The 23,915-nt window shown below is 39.7% G+C and overlaps 1 protein-coding gene across 1 annotated transcript in view; it reads left to right on the top strand.

The window, feature by feature from the left end:
- Positions 1 to 440: 440 nt before the first annotated feature.
- The window catches only part of cpne8 (copine 8), a 93,190-nt gene continuing 69,715 nt past the window's right edge, over positions 441 to 23,915 (top strand). Inside the window, exons 1-2 of the mRNA XM_039656639.2 lie at positions 441 to 650; positions 10,469 to 10,509. Of these exons, the coding sequence (XP_039512573.1) occupies positions 544 to 650; positions 10,469 to 10,509 (148 nt within the window). The 5' untranslated portion in view covers positions 441 to 543. The remainder of the gene's footprint in view (positions 651 to 10,468; positions 10,510 to 23,915) is intronic.

Consider the following 23,915-nt stretch of genomic DNA (forward strand, 5'->3'; position numbering starts at 1 on the left):
TCAGAATTTAAATCAGATGCTTTGTTCAAAGCACACAATAGACGTGCATTGATATGTAAAAACACTATAAAAACTAGAGTAGGCTTAGCCTAATTCAGTCTGTTGACCTGTCATACCATTAAAATATGAATTTAGGCGTAACTATTTAAAACTATATGAAAAAAAGAGTGCAATAATGAACCATTTCAATATTTATTGTGTGAAGTGTTATGTTTATGTGCCAAACTAGAATGAGAAGTTATTTTTTTTAAGGTTCTAAAGCTATAGATGTGATATGTGATATAGATGTGTAATAGATGTGATAGAAATTGGTATATCAGTCGATAGTTCAGTTACGCGCTGGGTGATTGTATTTGAGCGGATGGTTCACGCATCTTGCTGGTGCGCGTGCCTGGCAGGAATTCTCTCGCGCGTGGACTGACCGCGCGCCTGTGACGACGACGTACCGCGTGAAGCGGTGTGACTCCCTTACACACGCACCCACTCCACATCCACGGAGTGAAGGATGCTCGCAGTGTCTTTCCCTAGCACTCCCCCAGCACCATGTCCACAGTGATGAGCGGGTTGGTGAATATGGCGAGTCTCGCGGATTTCGAGCCGCTCGCGGGAGTGATCCCCGCCACCAAAGTTGAGATCACCGTGTCGTGCAGGTGAGTGACGCGCGTGGCTCTGTCAGGAATGCATCCCAACGCACGCGACGCTTCTCAAAAGACTCAAATGCGATGGCTGAAAATCTGAGGGCTGTATCAGCATTATTTTTTATATTGCATATTTTCAATTAGTTGACAGTCTTTTTAAAATGCCAATTCTTGCTCGTAGTAATGTGTTTGCAAGGCTCTGCGTTTATAAAGTTCATTATTTAGGGTTTGATTGCAAAATAATCGCGCTTATAGGCTATTATAACAAATCCTAATTTTTCGTAAGGTTCATTTAGTGATGAAGCATACACAAAACAATGCATTATATTATAGATATTGTTACAGATATAAAAAAATACACGATTTAGCAATTTGTCCATAGTGCAGAAATATTTTTACAATGTATTAGCCTAAGAAGTGCCTCTTATGCACAATAACGTGCAGCTGACTATATAAAGTGTGTTTATAGATTTATGATGCACATCTCTCTGTTCTTCAGCATTGCATAATCCGTGAATTGTTGATGTCTTGAGAAGCAGTTTTATTCTTTTTAACTTCCTTTAGACCTCGGGATTTAAATCAGATGCTTTGTTCACAGCGCACAATAGACGTGCATTGATATGTAAAAACTCTATAATAACTAGAGTAATTCAGTCTATTCACCTTTCATTATTAAAATGCAGCAGTACCCACACCTGAGATGAGAGAGCAGGGCTGTGTGTGTGTCGTTTTCAGGGAGGAGAAATGTAAATTTATATTTATCACATGAAAAATCAGCTTTAGTAGTCATTCAGGAAATGTATAATATTAAGTTCTGATTTGCCTGCTTTCTTGAACACTGTAAAAAATGTGAAACGTTTTAGTAAAAACTGTTACTGTAGCTCTGATTGCCAGAATGTACTGTAAAATACAGTAATGATATTCCAGGCATAGCCTAACATGATATTTTGATAGCGGTATTTTCTCGAAATTTTTAAAAACCTTTTTTTTTTAATCTATATTTTACCATAAAAAAGATGTAGGCTACATTTTCCAAAAAAAATAAATAAATAAATAAAAAATAATATATATATATATATATATATATATATATATATATATATATATATATATATATATATATATATATATAGTAGTTCACTTTTTTTTACTCTGTAAAATTAATTATAATATTTCACCATGGAATTATAGAAAATAAAAAAAGAAAAATTAATGTTTTGTTGGTATTACAAAATGACAGTTTTATAAAGCATCTTACTGTATTGTTTTGTTATTAAGAACATTATTCATTTTAACCATTTGAGTAGGCTAAGAGTACAGTATATGCATTTTTAATAATGAAATATATTTTAAAATCTCACAGTTAACCAATTGACAGTTTTTCTTTAACATTTGTATATTCCTCTTCTGTTAAAAATGATTAACGGGTATTGTGTGTGTCATCAGTGTGTGTGTAAGGTGAGCTTTCTTTCAGCATTAACCATAAACATTTGATCTTTATTGTTCAATTTTCAAAGAAAGAAGTGTCAGTGTGCAGATGTGTGTGAGGGTGAGAACAGAAGCTATTTTGGGTTGAGTGAAGAGGGCCGGTATCGACTGATTGACCCGCTACTGAAGCGGGACCCTCCGTGTTGGAGGACGTGTCGATACACACTGTGGAGAGCAAGCAGGACAACACTCTTTTCTCTCCTCGTTCATCCGTCAGTCGTGTCCCACACACACAGTGTTAGCATCAGCTTATAAACCGGGCAGAGATGTGTTTGTTTATTGAATATTAATCAGGCAGGACATCTGTGTGTGTGTCCTGCCTCATTCAAACTCAATACATGATCATGGAAAATGCTAAATACTAACTGTGTTTAGTAAAAAGCTACTGTAAAAATTGTTAGTTGCTCAACTGTAAACAGTGTTGGGAGTAACGCATTACAAAAGTAATACATTACAGTAACATATTACTTTTTGCTGTAACGCAGTAGTGTAAGGCATTACTAATCAATTTTCAGTAATATTTTACTCGTTACATGTTCAGTGAGGCTTGTATTACAGTTGTATTACAGTGTAATGTCTGCTTTTACTTCTTAAAGGCAACAGACTATGTGAAAGTTTTAAAGCAGTCTTTTAGTGCCAGTTCAGAGCGGTCGCGTCTGTAACATTGTTTTTTCCTCATAAACGAACACGAAAACTAAAATAAAATGAATATTTTAAGTTCTATGGAGACTGCAGAGCCAACCCTTCCTCATCCGATTTGCGCAGTGTAATTAACAGAATTACAAAAAATATATTTTGCCTCCTATTTTTTTGTCACGCATGAATGTGTGTCTTTTCCCTAATATTAAAAATAAAACATAGACTGATATTTGTCTAATGTCTGGAGTTCTTTAAGGAAGTAGCCTATATACGTTTCAATACATGTATTTTCTGAGACTTTTTATTTCAAGTTTTGACTGCAAATGTCATGTCCATAATGCTGGACTTCCCCAATTTTAAATAATTTATCCTCAACTAGTTTTGTGGTGTAGGTCCACGTATTTTATAATGTTAACTTCAAATAATACTAATAGCCTAATTTAAAGATAAGGCAGCATTGGATCTGGACGGTAAGGAGAATAACGCTGGAGTTGGAAGAGGCGTGTCTCGATTCTGTAGGTTCGTGGATGTGGCGAATCACGATTTCGGTTTCATATTGCATATCGTTACAGCCCCAAAGTTAAGTTCTACTTAGTTATTTTGGTGAAAGTAACTCAAAAGTAATACATGAGTAATGTAACGCATTACAATTCTGGGACAGTAATATTGTAAGGTAATGAATTACTTTTAAATAACAGTAACAAGTAATACCTAATGTATTACAGTTTGGAAGTAACTTGCACAACACTGACTGTAAATGATAAATGACTGATTTTACTCCAGTCTAAGACATTTTATATTTCAAAATAATTCTTTATTTGTTAAAAATCAATAGTTGTTTAAATGTAAATGTAATTAAATTTAGTGGTTTAAATTGTTTGTTGTTGAACAACAGCCACAATGCATCGTTTTCCTGTTATCTCTGTAACGCTGTTCTGAAACCATCTGTACTGTATACAGCGCTACAGAAATAAAGCTGAGAGCAAAAACCCGTCATCTAATGCCTAAAACATTCGCACAGATTTGTTTTTTAAAGATTTTTTAGTTTATGAAGAGATACTACAAGAGCTCTTTTCATAATATTTATTGTGATGCATTTATTTATTCATCAATGTAACTATTTTCACTTCCTAATGCAAAATACAGTATCTTTTAATTATGTATTATGAATCAGTGTGATTATTATATCATTTCTAATAAGAACATTTGGTCACAAGATTAGGGTCCATTTCTCATTATTAACTATGACTTTTGTCTCAATAAACTCCTAGTTACTACTTATTAATAGTTAATAAGGAAGTTAAATCAAGGGATGTAGAATAAAGTAATGCAGAATATGTCATTAAAGGCATAGTTCACTTTAAAAAAAAATTTTGCTGATAATTTACTCACCCCCATGTCATCCAAGATGTCAATATCTTTCTTTCTTCAGTCGAAAAGAAATTAAGGTTTTTGATGAAAACATTCCAGCATTTTCTCCATATAATGGACTTCAATGGGAACCAAACGGTTCAAGGTCCAAATGACAATTTCAGAGCAGCTTTAAACGATTCCAGACGATGAATAAGGGTCTTATCAAGTAAAACGATCGCTCATTTAAAAAAAAAAAACAAAGTTTAAGTTTTATAAGCTCAAATGCTCGCCTAGGGTTAGGGTGTGATGCGCGTTCGTGACTCTCCTGTTCAAACTCGTTCATCAAAATGAACAAATCTTTTTTCGAGTCATTTGGTTCATTCAACGAACGAAATGAACGAGTCGACTTGGGAAAAGATTCGTTCATTTTGATGAATGAGTTCGAACAGGAGAGTCACGAACGTGCATCACACCCTAACCCTAGGCGAGCATTTGAGCTTATAAAACTTAAACTTTGTTATTTATTTATTAAATGAGCGATCGTTTCACTTGATAAAACCCTTAATCATCGTCTGGAATCATTTAAAGCCCTTTGAACAGTTTGTACTAAAACTGTCTTTTGGACCTTGAACCGTTTGGTTCCCATTGAAGTCCATTATATGAAGAAAAATCCTGGAATGTTTTCATCAAAAATTTCTTTTCGACTGAAGAAAGAAAGACGTGGACATCTTGGATGACATGGGGGTGAGTAAATTATCAGCAAAAGTTTTTTTCAAGTGAACTACTCCTTTAATATGTGGTGTATAAGTAATAATAATTAGCCAATAATATGCTAGTAATATGAATGCTAATGAGTGAATAGTGAGAATTGGATCCTACAGTGTTACCGAATGTGTTCCCCACTCCTGACTTTATCAAACTTATTTAAACGCCCTACTTTCACAATCCAGCAATTGGGGATCAACATAGTGTTATTAACACAGTTATAATGTCAGTCTTGATGCGCTCGTCAATCCGGTGATCTTTACCGAGTGCGAGTTTGATCGGGGGCTTTACATATTAAAGTCCCTCAGGATCCGCGTCCTCGTTAGTGCCACTACAATTACGTTCCTCATGAATTATTCCTCAGTGTTGTGCCACCATGCTCTAAATATGAATGCGGAGCGAGTCCGGAAGAGGACCGGGGATAAACATTGATTAAGTCATAAGAGGAGCGGGAGTGTCGGTGGACGTGATTGGCAGTCGGGTGTGTTTGTGATGGAGAGCGTTGGATGTGTGCTGGGATTTGAAATGGGAATGTGCTGTTTTGTGTAAATGTTTGATGAGGGTGTTCTGGTTTTGGAGTGTTTCCTGTACTCCAGCTATACCGGTAATGGCTGGGTCTGCCGTCTTCAGGTGTGGACTCGTGCTTAGTCTTCACATTTAAACCATAAATGCTCAAAGGGCCTTTCTGGGAGGCCACACCATCTCATAAAGTATATATACACAAGAGCACAGTATATGCGTATCTGCACAGTGTTTTTGTGAGCTAGCTTAAAGTCAGGGGTCAGGGCGGTGGGAGTGAATGGTGGTTGATGGCATCAGCTGCACAAATATAAACTCTTACCCAACACACGCTCTGTGTACAGTGAGGCAAGGCAAGCGCATCATCTGTGTGAATAGTGTTGTTCATGCGTAAGAGCTTCTGTCTTGAGTGCCTGAACATCACTATACGCTGAGAATCAGTTCATGTATTTTTTTTTTTTAAGATTAGGTTTATTTTCTTCTCATGTTTTCACTTGCGGAGTGGGTAATGTGCATTTGGGGTCAGTTAGAGTTATGGGTTATATATTCGTTGGGGTTGTAGGTCTGTCCCGTTCATGTGCTGTCATGGGGACTCTTATTTTGACATTCTGTTCTGTTTCCTGTTGTTCCTGTTTCCCAGCAGCCGGGTTCACAAAGATAGACTTTTTGACTACGGCTTAGCAATAGAGGGTATGCGCGTGACGTCACCGTCGGCCGGAGCGCCTGCAGTTCCTCACAGTGAGTGGCAAAAACACTGAGCGGCTGTATTTGTTTTCAGCGTGAATGCCGCGAAAAACAAGCACAACACACATAAAGTGGTAAAGAGCTTTGCGATTGATTGTACAACTAGATTTGACAAAAAATCGGAGGTATATTTTTACAGACTGCTATAGAAAGAGGAGCAAATGAAACAACTGGACTCCAGTCAGTGAAAGCTGGATTTGCAGTTATCATTTTGTGTCAATATGCTGAATTTAGCTGTAAAACCATACCCATATATTTAGTATTGTTATATATATTAACAACTCATCAATTAAATATATAACACTGATATAAGTGATCACCCGGATTTAGAACGACCTATAGACCCCTTTTGCGTTGACGTCACAGTTACGTCACGGCGCTAGCTGGAGGCAAAACAAAGTGAAAACTGGAGGCGGCCAATACAAACCAGCACAGATTCGGCTACATAATAAGGAGCTTAAATTATTGTTACTATTATTAAATGTCATCTTGTTGTGTTGTTTGGCGCAAGAATTGATTAAAAATGAACATGCCGTACCTGGAATTTTTATTTCTAGAAAAAAAGAAACTCTTTACATTGTCGTGGTCTCGGCGCTGGCTCGGCAGAACTGCGGATCGTACACACAAGTCTTGTACAGGACCATATAGGCATCTAAAGATTTATATGCCCTCAGTTTCTATTTACGATCGGTTTCTCTATAAGGTAGGTGTAGAAGTCAGGCCACTCAACTGAGGTAACGTAACATTAATCCTGTCAGATCGTTCATTCATTGAGTGAGCGTGTGAAGGCTACGGGTCGACCAATCTGGTTCCGTCCGTTAAAAATAACCTTTTGAAATAACAATCGCGGTCCTAAACACTGAGTGACCTTACACGTTAAGATAAATTTGTATTTTCTCCAGTCATTGCTAAAAAACAAGCTAACAATCCTTGCTAACTAGCGCTAGTGAAGCGGCCAGAGGGATCGCTCTGCCTCCACCTAAGCTCTGCCCACAAAAAACATCACCATGTTTACCAACTGAAAAGGGTTTGGAAAGGGCAAATTTGCTTAATGTTTAGGTCTATATTGCTTTTATGTCCCCGGTGTCGAAAAAATCAGGCAAACATAAACGTCAGGCAACGAGATTCCTGGCCGCATGTCAATATCCATGGATCACTGGATCTTTAGTAAGTTGTAAGGAACACTATATCGAGTCCAACATTTAATTTCGTTTTAGTCACATTTTCGCAGTTTCCCCTATTAAATCCAGTCACGCAGCAGATCTTTTGCCACTCAGTCAGTCTGAGGGGGGTTGTTTTGGCGGGAAAGCGTCGGCAATGCATTCCCTCAATAGTTAACACAGTCTCATCCCAAAAAGTCATATAACTGACGTTTTGGGACGTATTTTGACCATACGTCAATATCCGCCTTTTTAGGGCCCCTTTAAACGTCGGTAGATGGCGATCCCGGGCCGTCATACAACTGACGCTTTACCTTTAACGTCAGTTAGGTGACGGGTTAGGTTTAGGGTTAGGTTTAGGTATGGGGTAGAGTTAGGATCCCATAACCTCATCTACCGACGTTTAAGGGTACCCTAAAAAGGCGAATATTGACGTATGGTCAAAAGACGTCCCAAAACGTCAGTTATATGACGTCTTGGGATGAGACCGGGTTGCAATAGTAGATAGTCAGACTTCAGATAGACATCTAAATCAGGCCGTTGCACAAATCACTGAAGACTCTGACTATCTGAAGTAGGACTACACTGCAATGTATTCTGGGTAAAATAAGACACTTTTCAAAACAAAAAACATGGCGGATCGAGTGAGCGCATTTAACCGCTCAGTGCAGTTTACCCCAGCGGAAAATATGTGTGTGATGGAGGAGTGTAACAGTTACAAGGACATTTAACTTGGGAAGTTTAGCGGAGAATGTAGTAACGAGAAGAGATGAATTATTTGGAAAAAGATTGCTACGACAATTAACAGCGTTAATCCGACCGTTGAGGGGAGCGCTAAAGACGTACAGGAAAGATAGAAAAACATGGTACAAGATGCCAAAAAAAGAGGAAATATCCAAAAATGGGAGGAGGACCCCAAGAGAAAATGTGTATATATATATATATATATATATATAAATGTGAATATATATGATGGACTGTCGCCTGTGTTTTCTTTCGGCTGTTTGTAGTGTAACTGACTGTTACTGCTGGTTAACTTACCTTAACTCAGTCTTAGACCTGAGTTAGCCTGGGGGAAAGGTTTTGGTCTAAATTAAGTCAGTCTTTTTTTTTTTGTGAATCAGTCATATACTCAGTGTTAAATATCATAATCAACTATAAAATACTAAAAAATAAAATCAATGTGGAAAGGTTGCTTGGTAGCTAAAAGTAGGTCTAGTAAGTCTTATATTTCAAGTAATTCACATAGATCAAACACAAATATGCTGAATGAATAGATTGCTAGTTTGTTTTGCTGATAATCCGGTGTCTGAAGTAAAATGCTCAAAACATCTCCTGACAAAAATACCAACCAAGTCTTTTTTAATTTCATTTTGGTTTAGTCTTATTTTCCTTACCTTGTCATTCAAGGCCAGAGTGAGCTGTGCGTAAGTAACGTAGATAAACATCATTTCATATGATTTACAATAAACAAGGAACTCCTGCACACTATCCGTACTTGCAAATGAGAATCAACCTTTCTATTAGCATCGTTTCGGTCCAACGCATTCTCACCCCAAGGCGTCACCTTTGACCATGCTTCAATATTTGACGTTTTAGGCGCCCTTTAGCGTCACTTACATGACGCGATCCTACAGCGTCATCTAACTGACGCTAAAGGAAAGCGTCAGTTAGAGGACGCGGTTAGGTTTAGGTATGGGGTGGGGGTAGGGTACACGCGATCCTAGGGCGTCATCTAACTGACGCTAAAGGGCGCCTAAAGCGTCAGATATTGAAGCATGTCCAAATGCTTCCCAAGGCGTCAGTTAGGTGACGCCTTGGGAGTGAGAATGGGCTGTTCGGTCTCACGACCTTCATCAGACATTTACAAATATTCAAACTCATTAATCACGTGACCAATCAATGTAAAGATCCATTTAGGTTCAACCAATTAGGTTCAGTGATTGGATCTGGTCATCAAACCTCATCATCATAGACAGATATCAAAGTTCAAATAAAAATTCATAGATTAAAATTTGTATAAATTAGTGTATAACATAGACAGATATACAATATATATATATATATATAATTTAATGTATATAACTAATTTAATGTATATAATTTACACATGGTTTGTCTTAAAACACCACATAGACACATAAACAACATTGAAAACTTGATTTTCACCACATGGATAATTGGTGATATATTCATTAATGGTTATATATTGTATGAAGTTGGGGTTTTGTGATAAATATTGAGTGTATGGGATGCATTTGGGTTATTAGTTATAATATATTCAGTCATTTATGAGTTCAATATTCAGTTGGGTATGTGTTATCGCTTACATTCATTTTCGTTTATTCAGGTGTATTCAGTTTGTGTAGCCCATGGGTTATACTGTATTTAGTTTGGGTTTTAGCCTAAAGAACATAATTCATTTAGTTGTTTAATCGGATGAGTTACATATTTTTATATTGGTTACGTATTTACATATAATTTGTGAATTCAAATCATGTTATAATAACTTTGGTGTGTATCATATAAAGATAAAGTCAGTGTGAGAGAACAGTTGGCAAGTGAGAAATACATGTGTGTCGTGTGTTTTTTTTACTGTAATGATTCACTTTGCGCCGTCAGAAGAGATCAGTGTGTGTGCGTGAGATTTCCTGATATATGCTATATCACATTTCTTTCTCTCACAGTGTAGCATTGATACTTGACGTTTTGTGTTTGGTTATTTGTTGATTCATATAATTCCTGCAATCAATGATTTAATTCCTCATCTAAATTAGACAAACCTCTGAAAGCGAAAGCTGCTTCTCAGATCGAGAGTGATATCAGATTCACTTTCTAGTCTCTCTTGTGCGTTTGGCACAGTTTCAATCACGACTCGATTACGACACGGTGAGGCATTGCCATGCACTGAATCACAATGATGTATTTTTCATCTTGGGATATTTGGCAAACCCTGCCTGAATGGATAAAGAGAGTTCAACACCACTGAACATAGGATGACATATTTCCACCAACATGACAAGACAAGACTTGATGCCGAGTGTGTATTTGTATCAAAACTTTGTGTTTGCGTTAGGCTAATGTTTTATTTCGAGTCACGAAGAGCTTGATGTGACTTTCTTAACTCCTGTTTCTTCATTTCTTTCTTTCTTTCTACCACAGAAACCTCTTGGACAGAGACACCTTCTCAAAGTCGGATCCAAGTAAGCCTTCGGTTTCACACGTCACATTTTAAGATTTATTCTAGTACGCATTGAAGCGCTGTGGGTACAGAGATCGGTTTATCTGAAAGCTCACGTACCACTAGCACAACCGACTGAAATCCCGTTTCTAGACAAATGCAGTTAACACACTCATCAGCAGAGCTCTGATCCCCGTAGGGAGCGTGATTAGTGTGTGAGATCTCACCTGCCTGCCTTAATGTTTACGCTGTGTTATTAGAAATCTTGTGCATGAGGCAGAAATACAAATGGGAATAATACTTCAGTTTCTTTCATTTGCAGGAGAGTTTTATTGGCATTTGTATTTGTGTGTTATGGTTTGGTTTTGATTGCATATTCACGTGTCGTATGTTTATGTGGGCCGCAACTGTATTGTGTAATCCAGATGTTGTGTTCAGCTACATTCACAGCTTTAATGAACATACAGATGCGTTTGACTGCAGGCTTGCATTGTTCATTCTGCTGTATGGCTGATTACACTGACTGTTTCTGACACACACACACACACACACATACACACATACTCTCACATGCACATTATATGCTCTAAAAAGTTTTGTTTCCATTGTTTTTTTCCTGCTAAGAAAAATCTATTTTCATCTTGAAATTGGGCCAATTATTAGATTGTTTGCAAAGTACGTAACTTTTCTTCCTTTCTTTAAAGGGTACATGTCATGCTTTTAAATCATTCATTTTTACTTATAAATCATACATTTGTGGTCTATATAAAACATAACTGCAATGCTTGGGTCTGAATTCCTCATTACTAGGGCTCCACTTCTACCCCTTTTCTGATGTGCGTCTGTGAACGACCCGTTTCAATGCGGCCCCTTTAAATAAAATGGAGTTGCGTCTTTCCCCGCCCGCTCTTCAGGTCGCTGAGTTCACGGTTGGTTCAACTCACGTTCGGCCATTATTGTAGTTTGATAAGAGATATACGATTACTATAGCTTCAAAGAACATTTTTATTCACACATTAACAAAATGTCAACAACGGAAGACTTGTCCACATAACTTAACATACATATTCGAGCCAGAGCGAGAGATTTGAAAAAAAAAAAAAAAAAAAAAACGACGACAAACCTGCAGAACAACGTCTCCATATGGATGCAGTGGTATGTAAGTTAACTATGTTGTGTTATTAGTGAAAGTCGACTACTTCTCTTGTTAAAACGAGCACACTGACAAGATAAATGACTACGGTCCAATCTTACCACTAAAAATCTGTATTGATAATAATATGATAACTTACGTTTAGAAAAGCATCGGAAAACACAGCAGCTAAATGACAGAAGGAATTTACCCCTCATTCAGACGAAGTCGATCGGCAAACCCTTCTTTATACTGGCAGAGGTTGTTGAAGTGGGGATCCTTGAAGTGCTTCAGGTCACTACATCCAAGAACGGAACATTTTGACTTGCCCTGCATCATTGAGCTCGGACTACAAAATTGGAGCGAGAAATAATAATGGCGGATTGCTCGAAGTGTTGGACCGGTAGTCGATGTCCTTATTTGGCAGTTCCGCTGCAAATACTGTGACGTGATACTTCAAAAAATGTCATAGAGAACAGAAAAATCTGAACAGGTTGAAAAATATGACCAAAACAGAATATAAAGATATAAACGAAGCACCTGAAGAGAATAATTTCATCTTTTCTGTACTTATAAACACTCCAAATATACAACAAAATGCATTTAAGGGCTAAAAAAGGTGGATTTTTCCATGATATGTCCCCAAGTCAATATATAATATTCGTTTTTTTTGTGTACTAACAACAGACTTAATTTAGTTGTTTTCCCCCCCATGGCCATTTACCATTCTCTTTCTGACTATTCGTATTAAACAGACTGTTTTTTTCTTCTGTGCCTTTAAGACGTCTATATGCAAATGAGCTGTCTTTTGATTGGCTAAGCCACATGTGTGGATAAGCTCTAGGTGTACTGAGGTCTTTTTTTTTTCATTGGAACATTAAGCCCAAAGTATAGTTTAAATTTGACATTAAAGCCAAACACTTCGCCTTTCAACTTTTATGAAGTGTGGTTTAACACAGGTGGTTGACACATTGTCGTGTGTTGGCTTTAATAATGAATCACACAGCGTTGGAGAATACGCTGGAACAGACTTGAATGATAAATACTTGGAGAACACGGAGGACCACAACCAAACGCATTCATAAACAAAGACGAACAGAGACCATGGGAGAACTCAGGGTCCTCTTACTAGAGGTTCTCTCGTACTGCCTGATATCTTACGCGAGGGGAAAACCTCTTTCCTCGAGATATTGAAGCCAAAAAAATTATCCTTAATTTTGAATCATTGCAAAAATGCGTTGTGGAAGCATGCAGACATAGGCAAGGCAGCTTAGCGTGCCTATTGGCTGTCCTGCGGCAACTGCAGCAGCCTATCGAGAGCAGTCCAATGGGTCCAATAGGGGGCGCTTTGCACTCATTGCCTCACGCTCCCACTGAAGCAGGCGTGGCCTAGCCCTGGAAATATAGCTTGATGGACTGGTATCACTGATTTTTCATCTCTTAAAGGGTTAGTTCACCCAAAAATGAAAATTAAGTCATTAATTACTCACCCCCATGCTGTTCCAACCCCGTAAGACCTTCGTTCATCTTCGGAACACAAATTAAGATATTTTTGATTGAATCTGAGAGCTGGATCAGTCCTACATAGACTTCCTAAGGGACTGGCTCTTGACGGCCCATAAAGTCATTAAAGAAAAGGTTTAAATATTCCATGTGCCTACAGCGGCTCAATTATAAGTTTATCAAGTGACGAGACTACTTTTTGTGCGAAAAAACCATAAATAACGACTTAATTCGACTATTCCATTACTTCCTTATGGGCGCATGCGCGAGAACTGAGACGAGGACGTTCTCATTCGTCTACTTCTTGTTACCGGCTGCTCACCGCTTAGGAGTTTTACCGCCCCCTACCGTATAAAATGATGTGCTGATATAGCTGGAAGCGCAAAACTTTCTGTTTACAAGCAGAGGAAGATGCGCGCTGTACATACGCTTTTCAATTAGCGTATTTTCCGCACTACAAGGTGCACTTAAAAGCCTTTAATCTTCTCAAAAAACGACAGTGTTCCTTATAATCTGGAGCGCCTTATATATGGATCATCATTTTATACGGTAGGTGGCGGTAAAACTCCTAAGCGGAGCAGCCAGTAACAAAAAGTAGTCGAAGGAGAAGAACGTCCTCGTCTCAGTTCTCGCGCATGCGCCCATAAGGAAGTAATAGATTAGTCAAATTAAGTCGTTATTTATGTTTTTTCGCACAAAAAGTAGTCTCGTCGCTTGATAAACTTAGAATTGAGCCGCTGTAGGCACATGGAATATTTAAACCTTTTCTTTAATGACTTTATGGGCCGTCAAGAGCCAGTCCCTTATAGGCATTCTATGTAGGACTGATCCAGCTCTCAGATTCAATCAAAAATATCTTTATTTGTGTTCCGAAGATGAACGAAGGTCTTACGGGGTTGGAACAGCATGGGGGTGAGTAATTAATGACTTAATTTTCATTTTTGGGTGAACTAACCCTTTAAGCTAAGCGCATGCATCGCTGGATCCTGAGTGAGAAGCCGCGCCGTAGAAAAAGCCTTCTGCGGGACGAGACATCTTCTGAAGCCGCTGGCCTCATCTCGCCACCTTCAGTCGCCGTTCCTGCTACGCTATCCGTCGCCTATATCCTTTTAAACTCTGCTCACTGTGTGTTCGCCCCCGCGACTCACTTACTAAAAGAGCCGTGTCTTTTTTAGGATGCCATCCTCATGCGGCTCGTGCCGAGCCCCACTCAGCAACGGGGACCGCCTCATCTGCGTTTCCTGCCTGGGAGAGGATCATGCATCACTCGCGCTCGCTGCGAGCTATTGCGTATGGTGACTCCGAGGACTCGCCTGGCATAGTCCTCTGAGTCTGCACTCCCTCCCGCTGTAGTGCCACGCCGTAAAGCGGCGTACTCAGCAGGGCCTCGAGCCCTCTCCAGCCCGTGAGAGCTCGCCGGTTCACCCGCAAGCTTCACCAGCTTCACCAGTCGCTCACTGACAGACAACGGCGACCACGCCGCCGCTTTCGCCAGTTATGACGACGAGTTAGCTGCATCTATAGAGAAGGCCAGCAGATCCATCTTGGTGTCGGACAGTGAGGATTGGGCGAGCTCTGTGGACCTCCCCCCTTCTGTCCGCGAGTCGTCAGTGGAACGGGTCAGCATCAAACCCACGGCTAGCTTTCTTTACTTTATAAGAAAGCTACCCCACCCCCTCCCCCCGTCGGCATACGTCACCGGCGAAATGAGGAAAAGAGTGTGTTTTAGTCCCGCCGAGGCCGGACGAATCTCCATTTCTCGAACATTTCCCAGCTCCTCTTACCCGGCTTGTATACACACCGTCAAAGGCCAATGAAATCGATGTTGTTTGGCAGATTCACGAGCAACAACCAATGGAAAAATTGCAGATGGAGAATTATTTTTCTTACCCAATCAGGGGAAGGTTACCATGACGTATTCTAGCAAATCAGAGGACTCTGTAGCCTTGCAAGGGGGTGGTACTATAGTAAGGGATATGACAACAGCGTCAAGTGGAGGAGACGACAGAAAGCGAAGTCGAGTATAAACAAGGCTTTACGGAGCGAGAGCGCGCTGAGATTTCTATGAGAGAAAGAATTATAGCATTTTTTATTATTTTAGCACTTGATGATGATGGCAAGCAGTAAACGATTTACAGTGGAACAGGCTCTGGAACAATTACTGGAGAGTGACGAGGAGAAAGCATTGCTTAGAAAATTCTAAGCATTCCTAAGAAAAACGCCTGGGACTATTTGTAAATAAAGATTTTTCATTGTTGTTTACACAATTTATTTAACAATTACAAATATTTCTGTCAAGCATCACCTTTGACAAATATATTTTTTGTTCAAAAACTGTTCACTGTTGTTGTGTGATGTGTGATTTTCACAAATAAATGACAAAAATCGAATTTCCGTTTTTGAAATTCTCTAGTATATTGTAAAATTTTCAATCATACTTACTTTATAAACACATTACATGGATGCTTCTGATAGCTTAGAGTCTTCTGAATCCATAGACACCAAACACATAGTGTTCCATATCCATTACATGTTTATAAGCCCAAATGTAAAAATAGAGAAAATGGACGAAAAAGGGCTTAGTCCCCAAAGGGTTAAATGTAGTGAATGTGCCCACGACCCAGTGCCCACAAACACTACACACTACATGTACCATGGTTTCTGTAAAATGAAACCAACACACATACAGTCAGCTCAGGCCGACGGTGTTTTTCAGTGCAGTGAATGTGCATACAAAGTCTTCCTAGCCCTTATAGGAAAACGACAGTGTTCAAGTTTCGCCGCGGCCAGACTTTCAAAACTTCACGCTCGTTCAGTTCCAAGAAATGAGACTGTTCCAGTATGTTCTGCAGTATAGCCTAGCCGCTTCGAAACAGACCCTATCCAGATGGATAGTTGATGCCATAGCACTGGCATAAACCACAAAGGTACTAAAGAGCCCTTTAGGTGTTAGAGCGCACTCCACCAGAGTCATGGCCTCATCGTGGACGTGGTCTAGCGGGATCACTTTACAAGATTGGCGGCAGGCTGGGCCTCCCCGTCTACATTTATAAGGTTTTACAACCTAGAGGTTTAGTACTGCACTCGCTTGAGCACCGCTCGCTGACCGATACATTTTTTTAATGGCCATACTGTTACTCAGTGCAGGCCGAAGCTTTCTCTTCACCCTGATTGTGTGTGACGCCATTAAAATGATTAGCCCTTTTGGTTGCTAAATTATAGCCTCTCTTCTCAGACTCTCTGTGAGTTCATGGTAATTATGCACTATATGAGCCCGAAGCATTTGCCCCTTGGGACTTTGGTGCTGGATCCCTGCATGCACAGCGTTTTGCATAGTGTTCCCCTAGCGTAAGATATTACGCAGTTTCGAGGGGGTTCTCTCTAGAAGAGGGAACGAGTACTGCGTATCTTGCGGTGCCTGCTAGTCGCTCTGCTACACGCTCTGGCTCGCTTTGTCGATGAAAAACCAGTGATATCAGCCCATCAAGCTATATTTATAGGGCTAGGCCACGCCCGCTTCGGCAGGAGTGTGACGCACCATTGGACCGTCACCAAATGGCCTCTCTCGATAGGCTGCTGCAGTTGCCACAGGACAGCCAATAGGCACGCTAAGTCGCCTTGCCTATGTCTGCGTGCTGCCGCAACGTGTTTTCCATTAATACAAAATTAAAGATAATTTTTAGCTTTAATATCTCACAGAAACAACATTTTCCCCTAGCGTAAGATTTACGCAGTACTTGGTCCCTCTTCTAGGTTACGTTAGTAACCGAGTATGTTTAGAGTGAACCGATCACAAGTGCTCAGCCAAGATGCATTACCATTACTAGGGCAGGATCTCAGGATCTGATTTGAATATTCGTTCAGTGGGTTGGTTTTCGACTTTCAATTTTGGGATTTGAATATTCTGGGGGGGGGGGGGGGGGGGGTTTGCACACCTGGCATCCCCCTCGAAACGGTTCTCACTCGCGCTTCAATATGTTTACACTATAAAATCGGGGTGAAATACAATACTAGTTTGATTTTAACATTATTCTCTTAACAGACATTTATATCAATAGTCTGGTGTTATAATTTATTTGCTTTTGGTTTACTGTGGACTGGGTAAACTAGCTAGCAGTTTTACAGGCTAGCAGTTACCGTTGACTCGCGCTAGCCTAGCACCTGCGAACTATGCAACTGGATGAAAATTTTTGAAACTCCACTGATAAATAACACTAAAGGCCAATTTATACTTCTGCGTAGGGTGCGCGCTGTAGGTACGGCGTAGCATACGCACAGACGCGTCCCATACCGCGTACCCTTCGCCGTCGCCTGACGCGCACCTCCTCAAAAATGTAACTACACGTCGCGACGACGCGGACCGCAAGATCGGTGATTGGTCGGCTTGGTAGCATCGCATTTCCTCCTACGCATTTCCGCACGTACCTTCTCACGCATTTCCACCACTGTCTATGATTTCCACACGTTTCATCTCCTCCGAAGTCTTCTCTCATTTCTGCCTTTCAGTTTTAGTAATTTCACTAAGTGAACTGTTTTTCCACCTTAATAAGCTCCAACTCCAACATGATCAGCTCTCTTTCACTCGTAGTAACCTAGCCGCGAGGAATCTAAACACAGTGGAACATTAAAACTCTCCGCCGCCAACTAGCGTTTCGGAGCAGTACTGCAGAGCAACCAAGACCTGAACGCAGAAGTATAAATGCTCACAACGGCGTCGCCTACGTGCGTAGCCAACGCCGTACACTACGGCGTACCCTCGACGCAGAAGTATAAATTGGCCTTAAGGCTAACTTGGAAATGAGGCCCGATGTCCAAAATCCTGAACCACCCCTTTAAACCTCCATTTTGTAGCAGACACGTATTTATTTTAGCACTTCCGTCAGCCTGTAAAACATTGAAAAAAATATCAGTACATTTTGGTAGCCTAAATAATACAACAAAGTTACATATATCTAAAAAACATTCGTATTATATTTCCCGCGAAGATGTGTCATATAGCCTAGCGTTCGCGTGTTTGAGAGGGATGTGGGACACGAGCAGGAAAGACAGTCATTCTCTTTTCTAATGTCTTCATGTTTTCTCCTGATGTGTCAGGCAACTGACACTTGTTGTAAAAGGCCTGAAGAGTAAATGTTGTATTGATAGTGTCGATTTTGTCTGTTTGATTTGTGCTGCCAGAGAAAGCGAAACTAAAATCCCAAGCGTGTGTGAAATGCGCTATAAAACATGGTATATTTTTACATAATGTATTACATTTACTTCCCCCATTTACTTTTGATAGTATCAGGGTTGTATTTCATTGTGTTTTAGTTCAGTGCCAGTTTTCCCAGGTTGTTTGATTATTAAACCCATTCAAATGTTGTCTCATTAATTACCCCGCTATCTCCTGTGTATTTACACTCCCTGTTCTGTTCAGTTCTTTGTTTTGTCTCGTAAACGCTTTGTGGTTGTTTGTGGTTCCTGTGTTTCTTGTACTGTGAGTTCTGAATTAAAGACTTTAGTGATATATCTTCATCTTCATGCACTTCTATTGTGCAGCCTCTCATGACAGATATATAGCTCAGATGCTTATAGAAGTAAGCTTAAACGTCATGTTTGCTTTGTTAACGCTATTGGTAAGGTTTACAGTAGAGTAGTTTAGGTGCTTTTTTCAAACACAAGCATTAAACTTTTAGCTCCACTCACCAGACATTTAATTTCCAAAACATTCATCTGTTTTGGATAAAACAGAACAAGCTTTTAGTGTGTATGAAGGTGTCGTGTCAGTCTTATGCACACCCCTTCAAGTAAAGTGTTACCAAATTTTTTAGATTGGAACAGAAAGCTCAAACTATATTTCACTCTTAATGCAAACTCTTAGTGTTTAGCGCAGTGTTTCTCTGGTGGGGTCAAAGAAACAACAACATGTTTTTTTTTTGTTGTTTTTTTCTGAAGCGAGACTTTTATTTTGAAAGACATGCATGAAAGCTATTGACTCTTTCTGTCAGACTTATGGAGTAAGGAGTGCCTGAGAAAAACGTTGTAGTTGTCAATTAGTAAGTCATGAAATTACAAAAAGTTCCAATAAATTATGTAACTTTGTGTGTTAGCTTGGAAAATGTGCATGCAGGTAAAATGATTAAAAAAAAATGGGTCGTGGCATAATGACCATGGGAAAATGTGAGTCCCCGCTGGTCAAACCGACCAACACAGATGGCCAAAACATGCATGCACAACAGAAACTTGTTGGTTTTGGCCATGGTCTGCACTAACTCTCCTTAGAGGTTATGTAAAAATGTATTTGTATTTCTTAAAGAGATAGTTCACCCAAAAAATGACAATACTGTCATCATTTCATTTTCTCACCCTCATGTTGTTCCAAACCTGAAAGAATTTATTTGTTCTGCTGAACACAAAAGAAGATGTTTTGAAGTATGTCAGTGACCAAATAGTTGGTGGACCCCATGGTATTAGTCAATGTGACTAATGTGGGCCAACTGTATGTACCCATATTCTTCAAAATATCATATTTTGTGTTGATAAGAAAGAAATTCTTACAGGTTTGGAACAACTTGAGGGTGAGTAGATGATCATTTTTCAAATCAGAATTTCCATCTTTCATCCCCCTCACAAAAGCATTCAGTACATTCAACTGTATTGTTGTTGCGGTCTCCAGTAGTGCATTGTTGCTTCTCCCAGTCGTTTTTCTAATGTGTAAAACAACGAGCACCTCCAGTGCAAAAAAGTGTGTTGACATGGTAGTTTATATGCCTTATAGTATCTGGATATTTTTTAGCTTGTTGTATTTACACCTTCATTCGTTTTCTAGTCTCCACGTGATAGAGATAGCTAAATACAATGCTAATGCTAATGCTAATGGCCACTTACATTTGAGTGATTTTGTTAACAGAAACATTTCTGTCATTTAGTGAATTTATTTTTGGGTGATCGTATATGGTGTTAAGATTACAAGTGAATAGGGTGAGCTGTTATCCAAAAACACCTAAACTACATTTGTGAGAGTCTTGCTTGGGAAACAAACCCTTGATCTTGGTTTTGCTAGCGTCATGTTCTGCCTGTTGTGCTATAGGAACATATGAAACATGTTACCCTCATTTTTAGAATAAAGGCTTAAATACTGTATGGATATTAATTGAAATATTATGTACATGCAAACGTGGCCACTGCTGTGCAGAAGAAATACCTGGGATAAAGAGACCTTATTTGAGATCCTAACGCAAATGGGACTTATTATTCTGAAAAGCTTATGACACAAGTAAGCTTGAATTAAGACATCAATGCAACAAGAAATGGTCCTTCCCCTAAACACACAAATTATACTGCCTGCAATATGACATCAAGCGCCGTGGATGGCCACACACACAAACACACACACACACTGGCAGTGAGCGATGAGGCTATATTTAGCCGTCTGGAGTCCCGGATTCCAGTGTCTTTTGGCCGGTGTGTGTTGGAGGAGTTGTGGCGCTGCGTGACTGGCCCCATCACGTCAGCACAGCTCAGACTCAGCACATATAAGACGGCTCTCTACAGTTCTTCTGCTCATCATGATGATGGTGATGATGAAGGCCCTGTTCTTACCCCCAACAAAAGAATAATCATTCATCCATGTTGCTTGAAAAACTCATAATAATTTTGGTGTTCAAGTTGGTTAGTTGGTCATTTTTAGAAAAATGAAAGGGATTTCTATATTTGATTCACTCAATAGTCTACAAAAGCGACCTGAGTTTAGTCGGCTATATAATAAAAACGCAGCCGAGTATTTTACGATTGGTTGCACAATATCGACAATATCGAATATGATTTGGCCACAAAAAAGCAGGATGCAGCCAATGGACACGCTTCTCTATCATTGCGGCACGAGTTAAACACGTTCATGGGTCAACACAGTTCGTTCAACATTCCTGTCCAAAAATCCCAACCCCTAAACCTTACCCTTCCCGTAACTTATCCCTAAACTCAGACAGGTGAACAACACGGATGTAGAAGCACCCAAACCTGGGTTTAAGCATAAACTGCAACATTTTGCACTTGCGCACGTCCTCTCACCGATCATCAGAGCAAACCACTTCAGGTAAATTAGGATGATCCGAGATTTCGGCCCAAAACCTGAGCGGAAACTGTTCGTTTAAAGGGATAGTTCACTTTGAAATTAATTTTTGGTATGTTTTAGCTTACCTCAAGGGCATCCAAGGTGTAGGTGTCTTTGTTTCCGCAGCATTTTCAATTTTGATATTTTTAGGTCAAACCGTTCTTTGGTTCTTCGATCTTCAGACAAGAACGGTTTGACCTAAAAATATCAAAATTGAAAATGCTGCGGAAACAAAGACACCTACACCTCGGATGCCCTTGAGGTAAGCTATAACATACCAAAAATGTATTTCAAAGTGAACTATCGCTTTAATAGATGTGATTATTTAAGTATTTATGTATATGAAATTCCCCATGTTTAATCAGGATTTGATATAAACTCTGTCTAATGATGATGTCTAGCCTGAAAGGAGATGGTGTTTCTGTTAATGAGATATATACTAGAGCTGCAGATTAGTTTCAGCACCGGCCGAGGCTCTATTGGTGCCCTAGGCAAGATTTTTACATAGTGAAGCAAGTAGCAATATAACTGAAAAAACAAAACCAAAACACATTATATGGCTTCCCTACCTGGGCTGAACCATCACAACTACACTATCTAACAGATACACATACAGATTATCCCACTTGTCAAATCAAGATATTAGTACTTGCATATTCTGTGAAATGCTTGACTGTAGTGCTGCACGATACATTATTTTAGAATCGATATCGCGATCCATGATAGTCACATTGCTGGATCCTAGTTGATCCGTACAGATGGGCACCATGGCTTGAAGTGCACGTGATTCTCTGATTAAGTGCAAAGATTAACCATCATAGAGTGAAGGTTTACTCACAAGCTCACTTACAAATGTATTTCACATGGACACATTCTCACAAAATGATGTCATAATGCCCGTCTCGGTCCTAAACTCAGTCGCTTACGTGAATGTGAACATGAACATTTGAGAAAGGAAATTCTCATTGTATTATGCGTATCATTATATGGTTTTGTGTATACGGTCTTAAAGTGACAGCAGCATAACTGTTCGTTCACACCGGATGCGAATAGTGCGTCAAATTCGCGTCTACCGCGTCTAGTTTGACGCTTGACCATTATTTCTTATTTCGCGCATAAAAACAAAAGTTTGAAGCGAAATTTACCCGTGTCAGAATCGAAACCCTTTGGCGGACATCTTTTTTATGTTGATCGAGCTTTCATCGACCGCTCTGTATTTGCTCTGGAGAGCTAGAACAGCGGCGTGGGGATCATCGTCGCCATATATTTGTGTCCACCGGACCATTCGGAGGCGAACCGTTTGGCGAGTTTCACCATTTACTCGCTCCAGGAGCTGCGCTGGATGACGGCCGCTGTCAACGATACTTCCGCCTGTCCCGCGTCCAGTTTGATGACCTGTTGTCATGGAATAAATAACATTCAATACAACATGTCTCGTATATTGAAATAAAGTTTAGTGATAAAATATTTGCTTTGTTGTGCATTAGAACCACACCAGGCATTTAGTCATATCACAAAATAATTTATTGAAGCGCCCAGATCCTTCACCACATGAGCAAGCAGCTAGGCTCCTGATTGGTTCACGTGGCGCGAATTGACGCCAAAGTTCAGATTATTCAACTCAGGCAGCAGATGTGTGAATGCACAAATAGCACTAACTAAATCATTCACACGTAACGCGCTTGACACACCAGACGCTCAATTCCCGCCATTCGCGAACTTGATGTGCAAATGAGGCGTATTCGCGTCTACCACACCGCGCTCTACGTTCGTTCGCGCCGCAGGAATTTTTACGCGAGTAACCCGTCTTTGCATTGACCTAACATTGAAATCATTCGCGCCTGACACGCTATTCGCTTCCGGTGTGAACGCACCATAATACTCCTGTCTGATTCATTAGTGTTAATCAAACAACAACACACATGAAGAAAAGCACTTTCGTAGCTTTAACAAAGATTCATTATATTTCATTTATACAGTGAAGACTATGCAGTGATGTTTTACATTTGATTATTCAATTTATGTACCTGAATCTGAAAAACATAAATCCCTGTTTATTCTCTCTCAGTTTGTTCTATTGTATTTATCACGGCGTGTTTATTATTTTCTATGCAGATGCGCACTCCTACAAAATCACCCCAATCTTTCTCGAATGATTTATTCTTTCTAAATATTCAAGTCACAATGTATATTGCAGAAACACGAAACATCGCAGTGTCAGTTTTCCCCAATATCGTACACCCATACTTGAATGGCCAAAAATGACCCAGAGGCTGGATGTTCCCAACTTCTAATGCGAAGGAGGTTTCTATGACAACAAAGAATAGATCTATGACAGTGCTCTGATCTATCCACAAGTTTCCTACGCCCCATGAGGCCTTGCGTCAAAAGTGGGCGCGACTTCCGGTTGGAAGTAAACAAAGGGCGATTTGACATGCTTGACACTCGTTCATTCAACAGTTGACAGTCATTCAAGTTAAAGCTAACGATGTGGGAACACAACCTCAACGAAATTCAAAAGGGTGAAATAACAGTACCTTTACCCTCCGCAGTAGTTGACTGGGAGTATTATAATAACATTATTAATAATCAATACTCATCAAGGCATGGTGACAGACAGTTGTGCGAGCTGACAAACAATTAAAATAAAAAAAATACACACTTAGTCATTGTGCTTTGGAGTTTATTCAAAATTATAAAT

The sequence above is a fragment of the Pimephales promelas genome, chromosome 25 (assembly GCF_988280905.1).
Source record: "Pimephales promelas chromosome 25, fPimPro1.hap1.1, whole genome shotgun sequence".
Classification (NCBI taxonomy): domain Eukaryota; kingdom Metazoa; phylum Chordata; class Actinopteri; order Cypriniformes; family Leuciscidae; genus Pimephales; species Pimephales promelas.